This window comes from Ctenopharyngodon idella, chromosome 4, assembly GCF_019924925.1.
Source record: "Ctenopharyngodon idella isolate HZGC_01 chromosome 4, HZGC01, whole genome shotgun sequence".
Taxonomy (NCBI): domain Eukaryota; kingdom Metazoa; phylum Chordata; class Actinopteri; order Cypriniformes; family Xenocyprididae; genus Ctenopharyngodon; species Ctenopharyngodon idella.
Window position 1 is genome coordinate 7,280,954 of NC_067223.1, and position 8,932 is coordinate 7,289,885.

Genomic DNA, 8,932 nt, shown 5'->3' on the forward strand with positions numbered 1-8,932 from the left:
ATGGATAGAATAACAGACAGACAGATTGAATGACAGACAGACGTCAGACAGAAAGACAAACAGATAGATATATAGACAGAACGATGGATGGATGGAACGATAGATAGATAGATAGATAGATAGATAGATAGATAGATAGATAGATAGATAGATAGATAAAACAATGGATGGATGGATGGAATGATAGAACAATAGACAGAGATACTGTATATAGACCAATAGACTGATAGATAGATAGATAGATAGATAGATAGATAGATAGATAGATAGATAGATAGATAGATAGATAGAAAAAACAATGGATGGATGGATGGAATGATAGAACAATAGACAGACAGAGATACTGTACATAGACCAATAGACTGATAGATAGATAGATAGATAGATAGATAGATAGATAGATAGATAGATAGAGATATTTAGACAAAACGATAGACAAAACGATGGATGGATGGATGGATGGATGGATGGATGGATGGAACAATAGACAGACAGACAAACAGATATAGATATATAGACAGAACAATAGATGGATGGATGGATGGATGGATGGAGTGATAGAACAATAGAGAGACAGAGATACTGTATATAGACCAATAGACTGATAGATAGATAGATAGATAGATAGACAGAGATATATAGACAAAACAATAGACAAAACGATGGATGAATGGATGGATGGATGGATGGATGGATAGATGAAACAATAGACAGACAGAGATACTGTATATAGACCGACCGACCGACAGACAGATAGACAGACAGATAGACAGACAGATAGAGATAGATAGACAGACAGAGATATATAGACAAAACGATAGACAAAACGATGGATGGATGGATGGATGAAACAATAGACAGACAGAGATACTGTATATAGACCGACAGACAGACAGACAGACAGACAGACAGATAGATAGATAGATAGATAGATAGATAGATAGATAAAAATGATGGATAGATGGATGGATAAAACAATAGACAGACAGAGATACTGTATATAGACCGATAGACGGATAGACAGATAGACAGACGGAGGGACGGATGGATGGATGGATGGATAGATGGACAGATAGATAGAATGATAGAACAGATAAACAGACAGAGATATATATAGACAGACAGACAGACAGACAGATAATAAGCAGTATTACACACTAGATGTGATGCAATGATCTGCTCTCTATTCCCAGTGCTGTGTGGACCTGAACTCCAGAGTGCTCCGTCTCCACAGCACAGGGCAGGAGCTTCCCTTCCTGGATCCACCTGCTTGCAGCCAGTGCCATCACCATGACAACAACAAAAACATGTGACCTCGGACCTATGTGCCCAACAACCACCATGACCGTACCCATATAATCAGAGAGGAAGTTGACGGAAGGACGCCTGCATCTGGACTGTAGTGTTCCCTTGTGCCAGATCAACATAGACAGGCCTCTCCTCTCTCATCTTTCCTTCTTTATTCTTCGTTGTTTGTTTCTGTGCTATTTACAGAAATCTGCCAACTTTTTTTAAATATTATTATTTGCTGTGCTGCATTAGTTTTGATTAAATGTAATAAAGCTCAGGAGGAGGAAGGCTGTGTTCTGACATTTTAAAATTGCCTTTATCAAAATGGCAAAAGGGGTATGTAGTTAATCCGCATGAAATTGAATTAATGTTCGAAGACTGATGAGTAATATTCTCTAACTGGTGATTTTAATTACAATACAAGTAAATTATATTCTTGTACATTGCAGTAACTGACAGTTCACGAGATGCTGCACACTTTGGGATCTCCTAAACAATCCCCAAACCTGATTTTATACTTTTAAACGTGTCAAAATAACAAATCAGAAAGTTTCTTTCGCAAATTTAACCTCAAATTTAGCTAGAAATCTCTCACCCGAAACTGCCTTTAACTAAAGACTGTGTTTTCAAACCTCATTTCCCTTTAGAAAGCCAAATCTGCCCTCAGATGATAAAGACTTCTTCAGCCAGTCCAATCAAATGTTAATTGAGCCCTTGGGCTGCAATCTCACTCAATGACCCCCAAACCAAGCAAAACACTTCATCTGCATGATTTTATAGACTTTCCCCTTTGTATTTTTCTGTTTTTGGTACGTCGGAGTGTGTATGACTGAGTAAATGCTCACCTGCGTGTGTTTTCTTTTAGATTAGATGAATGCTCCTTATCTAGAGCCCAGTTTCTAGAAACTCAGTTTGTCCTCATGACTGGAGGCATTTCTCCACCACCCACGTCCTTGCTCATTGCTCTGTTTGTTCGCTCATAAGCACAACTACGACAGCCAAAATCTCCCACTAAAAGGCCAACCGATGACCCAAAGGGCATCTATGTCCCACACAAACTCACTCTAAACGGTGGGGATAATTAAATTGCTGGCACAGAATGCTCAACTACCCTGATCATCTAGCCTTTTAACACTATGGATGACCTTTCACTGAAGGATGTTCATATATTTGCCCATTTTATGTTCTTCTCTTTCTCTTTCTGTATTGAGGACCAATTGTATGGGGGAAAATAGAGTTTATTTTTGGTGTTTTTTTGGTTTCCTTTTCTCTGAACAGTATTTTCTCTGCCTAAACAAAATAAATATGTATTCTGGCTATGAAGGTCTCTGGTATTCATCAATGCACAGATCTCATAACAAGCGTATTTGAGAATCTCAAACCCAAGGAAACAACACCTGCACTACTGCTGGCAAAAACAGCGAAAACACTGCTGAGGTTCACGTGGCTGTAATGTTGATTTGCCCAGGGCAGTCAACAGCCTATTTTAAGCTTCTTTCATCTGATGATGGAGGGAAAAGATGTTCCCACAACCATACAGAGCCACATGGGATGACATCATTGACCCTCCACTGAGGGCAGGCTGCTCCTGTTCCAGCCAGCATGAAGACTGGAAACATAGCCAAGACAAGAATGGCTCTATTTGTCATTTACCAACGTCTAAAAACCATAAAATCCACTCTTTAAAAAAGCCAAGGAAATATATTCTAATTTATTAATATATAATCATTTTAAAATGACATATATAGTGTTCTAAACAGTTTTCAATGTACAGCACAATTTGTAAGTAGCATTTCTGTGGCACCGTGAAGCCCCGCCCACAGTTAAATCTCCTTAGTCCACTCTCCATAACTCCATATTTAACATTAAATATGTTTTGATTGGCTTGTTTTACATCACACAATTGTTCAATGTGAACAGACAAACAACTTAACAGTCATAAAAATAATAATTAATAGTTTTTGACCAAAATATAACAATGTTCCAGGCTCTGAAACAACTTTTCTTTTCTGCTATAACACAACAACACTTTGGGAGGGGTAAAATAATATTATCCATTACAGCCAATGATATCACAGCATCCATGTTTCACTTATTACAATCCAATCAAATCCAGACCAGTAAAGTCTTTTTGTGGTCTTCGAGGGAGAAAAGAAATTAAATTCAACATCAAATCACGTTATAACCACATTTGCTACAGCATGATAAGAATGGCACGGTAAATAACCATGTCGCACACTGTGCCCCATGTCTTTCTGTCGCATCCAATGATGACTTCAGAATAACAGATAATCCTGTAAAGCCTCAGCGCTACACAGAAGAGTAGGAAAGGCTTTTTTTTTTTTCAGCCAGCGCTCACATAGAGATGGGCTCTGCTACTGCTTCATAACCCACTGTGCAACGAGGGGCCTGTGGCGTTTTCTTCTGACTCAGTGCACATGCCACATCCTGTCACAGTTTTAAAACACATATCTCATTGAACCGGTGCAATAAAAAAATCCAAGATTTACAAAACAGCAATGCAACCTTTGACACGTAGTTTTAAGGATTGACACGCTTGCTAATTTTGCAAGATGAATGAGTAACTGCATGATCTGCATTTGCAAGAACTTAATTTGCATCGGTCAAACACCTGCAAAGATTTAAATTGAATATATATATATATATATATATATATATATATATATATATATATATATATATATATATATATATTCAAATATGTGACCCTGGACCACAAAACCAGTCATAAGTCGCACGGGTATATTTGTAGCAATAGCCAGCAATACATTGTATGGATCAAAATGATAAATGTTTTTTCTTTTATGCCCAAAATTATTAGGATATTAAGTAAAGATCATGTTCCATGAAGATATTTTGTAAATTTCCTACTGTAAAAATATCAAAAATTTATTTTTGTAAGTGGATATTCATTGCTAAGGACTTCATTTGGACAACTTTAAAGGCGATTTTCTCAATATTTAGATTTAAGAAAACCCTCAGATTCCATCAGATTCCAGATTTTCTCGGCCAAATATTGTCATATCCTAACAAACCATACATCAATGGAAAGCTTATTTATTCAGCTTTCAGATGATGTATAAATGCATCAAGTACTGCTCTAAAATGAATTAACTCTAATAACATGCATATAATTCACTACTGGTTATGGAATCACAAGACAAATGAAATAAATGTATTTAAAATATAATCAATATTATCCCAATGTTTTGAAATATTTAAAATTGCTACTTCATCGGAATGGTACGAAACTCTGTGACTTTTGCGGGAATCGCTATGTGACCACACACAAAAAAAAAAAAAAAAAAAAAATCCGGACTTGAATTGATAGTTGCTGCAGATTTGTCGGCTGCACATCCATGGTGCAAATCTCCTATTCCACCATATTCCAAAAGTGCTCTATTGGATTGAGATCTGTTGACGGTGGAGGCCATTTGAGTATAGTCAACTCACTGTCATGATTAAGAAACCAGTTTGAGATGATTTGAGCTTGGTGACATGGTGCGTTATCCTGCTGGAAGTAGCCATCAGAAGACGTCAGGGTACGCTGTGATCATAAAGGGATGGACATGGTCAGCAACAATACTCAATACTGAGGAATTTAAACAATGCTTAATTGGTACTAAGAGGCCCGCAGTGTACCATTACACCACCAACACAAGGCACGATGGATGAATGGAATCCCTGCTTTCATGTTGCCAAATTTTGACCCTACCATCTGAACGTCGCAGCAGATATCGAGACTCATTACAATGTTTTTCCAATCTTCTATTGTCTGATTTTGGTGAGTCAGTGCAAATTGTAGCCTCAGCTTCCTGTTCTTAGCTGACAAGTGAGACACCCGGTGTGGTCTTCTGCTGCTGTAGCAAATCTGCATTAAGTTTTGACATGTTGTGCATTCAAAGATGCTCTTCTGAATACCTCAAGTAATTATTTGAGTTACTGTTGTCTTTCTATCAGCTTGAACCAGTCTGGTCATTCTCCTCTGACATCAACAAGGCATTTTCACCGACAGAACTGCCGCTCACTGGATATTCTCTTTTTTTTGGCCATTCTCTTAAACCCTAAAGATAGTTATGCATGAAAATCCCAGTAGATCAGCAGTAATAAACCATGCCACGTTCAAAGTCACATAAATCACCTTTCGTTCACATTCAGATGCTCAGTTTGAACTTCAGCAGGTCATCTTGACCATACAATCCAAAATTCCTCTGTACAGCTCCTCAAATTAATCAAATTTTAGTAACATGCTTATTTATTTACTGAATCGACAAAAGAAAGTACACTTTGGCTGTTATCTGAAGTGTGAACAGGAAATCCAATGGGAGCGCAGCAGATGCATGAGACTAACAGGCAGGGAATGAGCTCCCTCACAACACACAGGTGGGTTTGGGGGTCAAACTTTGATTGACACCTTGATAGAAAAGAACAAAAATAAACAAAAGCATGTGTGGGCAATCTGCCAGCCCCTTCTCGACCCCAATCCTTTCCACCACCAAAGGTGTTGTGATATTTCCGTCTCCTTGCTGAGCACACTCCACAGGGTTCAGACAAAATCCACCTTGTGTGTGCAGGTGGAAAGAGAAGCATTGATTAGAGGAAAAGACTCACATGCATGCAATAAAGAGGAAATGGGCATCTTCCTGTCCGTAATGAACACAGCTACGGGCAGACCACAGCGGAAGGACCACAGCAGTGTTTAATATCAAGATCTAATGAGCTTTGCACCTCTAACGGCACAAGCCACTGAGGAACCACCACAGAGGAACGCATTAAACGGAAACCCCGCTGCCAGCGGGATAAACATAGGGGCTTATTAAAACTGCCATTTGTGATTCTATCGACAGGAGCGCCTCTGAGGGGGCTGATGAGATGATGGAATGAGGGACTATTAGAACCAGCACTAGAGGAGTTAAGTGTCCATTAAGAAAATGGCCGGAAACAGAGAACGAGGAAGTCGGCATGTGGCGCTTCTTCAAGATGACGCCTCACTGTCAATCAACAGGCTGGAATCCCTCTCAGACTCCACATGCGAATGTGCACGGATGCATGGGAGGAAGACAGACGCGGGCATTAGTTACAGGGATTTGAAGAGGCATAATCTTTTATGATTCTCTCCCTTCTCACCACGATCAAAAGTGGGTTATAAGAGGCCAGCGGTATTAATTAAGGGCTTCTCTATTGCGCATAAAGAGGAACTGTTTTCATTGAAGATAACTAAATTTCAAGTAAATAACAATGATGTGAACAAAATAAGAATAGGGGGTTAAGGTAAGATGAGTTTCAGTCACTTAGCCAATGCTGCTGATATCATGCAAGACACACATTTGGGATTTTCACACAATTGTGAACCATGGGTTAACGTAATCCTAGGTTGTCTGGTTTCATTTTTCAGCGTAGGTTCTAATTGGAATTTTTATGAGGTTAAAAACAAGAACAGCATGTGAGGAGCACATTTAGTAACTGCTGTTCATATACTAATAATCTTCACCTCTACTACAGCTCTCAAATCAAATACAGCACAGGTTTGACAGCATTATGTTTAGTTGCAAGAACCAATGATATATGTTTTATGTTGAAGGATGTTGAAATTTCAATTAAATTTAGGTAAATACGCCACACTATCTGCTAATTCTACATTTGGCAATGCAAATTCATGAATTACTAAAGACCACATTTGCATTTCTCATTACATTTCAATAATCCATAATAAATGAGCGTGTATGCTGATGAGTCATAAGACCAACCTAAATTGAAATTACATACAATCATTTACATAGCATGAGTCACATTCAAGCACCACAGACAGGAAATGTTCATTGATGCAATTAACCTTGATACATTACACACGCCATCCACATTAACACAAACACAAGAAGACACATTTGCACATATACAAGTCTGACTGGCCTCTAGAGAACTTGGCTCCAGGCTGTCAGTTGCCATAGTCTCCAACTCAGCTGAGTCTGAAGTACTCCCTCTAGCTCAACCCAGTCTGTCGCACAGTTCTGGAGAGCAGTGAGAAGACAGCACACCTTTTTACTCTCTTTTCCTGGAGCTTCCCAGGAGCATTCATTTAATCTTCGCTAAGAAATCTTCTCTGACCCCCTTTGACCCACTCAAAATGAAAACAAATTGCACTGTGCCCCGAAAAATTGAAATGACGTGTACGTGGCACAATAGTCTCTTCAGAACACTTTCAAAAGAGCAGGATCTGGCAAAGCCTGAGGAGTTTCAACCACAGACACACAATATGACAGTCACCATATCATACCAACTTAGTTGCCTATGCTGTGAATCAGTCAATCGACATGAGACTGAGAGATATGAGAAGACAGCAATATTTGAACATGAATAATTTGTCCACTGGATTTAGTCTACCTATAGGACCCCAGGGTGTAGCCATTTGTTTAATTAAACATAAAATAAGCCAAGAGGCTAATTTGAACATTTGCGTAGAATATAGGCTAAGCTAACAGGCTAATTTAGACATTTGTGTAGGGTACAAGCTAAGTTAACAGGCAAATTAAAAAAAAAAAAAAAAAATTGCAGGATATATGCTAAGCTTACAGGCTAATTTGAAAATCTGTGCAGGATATATGCTAAGCTAACAGGCTAATTTAGACATTTGTGTAAGGTACAGGCTAACTAACAGTCTTGAACATTTGCTGAGGGTATAGCCGAAGCTAACATGCTAATCTGCTAACGGTGTGTTAAGTATGTATGCTGTGAGGTTAACCAGAAAAACATAAGCTAACTAAAATAACAAAAATGTTTGTCATATATTATTATACAATTTAAAAGACAATAATTGTCATATTAACAAAGTTCAGACAATTTACATCAAACACATTTTTAGGATTTCTAGTGAGGTACTTAATAGAGTACCCATTAAAAGTTATTTCAGTGAAATTGCTCGATTCAATGACAACATTGTTCATGACACTTGTTCGTAAATATAGCATGCAGCAGATGCTGCCCATTGGTTTTAATGGTGCATTAATGGTGCATTGCATGGGGAAATTCTAGGGAATGTTTCAGCAAACTAGAAGATTTTGACAACGTAACAGGCCTAGGGATTGAGACACACCCGTCCCAGATTTTCAAATTAGCCTGTTAGCTTAGCTTGTACCCTACACAAATGTCTAAATTAGCCTGTAAGCTTAGCATATATCCTAAAATGAAGGATTCTCAGTTACACTTTATTTTAAGGTGTCAGTATTACAGTGTAATTATACATACACAAGTACTGAGTAATGACAATTAACTACATGCACTTACTATAGGGGTTAATTGCATGTAATTATGCATAATTTCTAGTTATTACTACAGTAAATACATGTAACATATATGTAACAACGACACTGTAAAATAAAGTGTTACCGGATTCACAGTGAAAATGACAGGAAATTTTTGCTTTTACAATCACTAACACCTGAGCCTTTTAATACTCAGGCACAGGCCTGCTGTTTGCAGCACAAACAAACAGAACTGAACCATTTTTCATATTTTGGCCGGAGAGATTCCCAAGGGTGGCCTGTTCCCAGGGTCAGCTATCTGCTGGCTTCACATCAGCTAGTTTTTTGCCCAATGTTTTCTTACAGCTGGGCAACCGAGTTCA

General features: G+C 38.3%; 1 protein-coding gene across 1 annotated transcript in view; it reads left to right on the plus strand.

The window, feature by feature from the left end:
• nrip2 (nuclear receptor interacting protein 2) overlaps positions 1 to 2,609 on the plus strand; it is a 29,308-nt gene extending 26,699 nt beyond the window's left edge. Inside the window, exon 6 of the mRNA XM_051890001.1 lies at positions 1,194 to 2,609. Within this exon, the coding sequence (XP_051745961.1) occupies positions 1,194 to 1,313 (120 nt within the window). The 3' untranslated portion in view covers positions 1,314 to 2,609. The remainder of the gene's footprint in view (positions 1 to 1,193) is intronic.
• Positions 2,610 to 8,932: the final 6,323 nt, after the last annotated feature.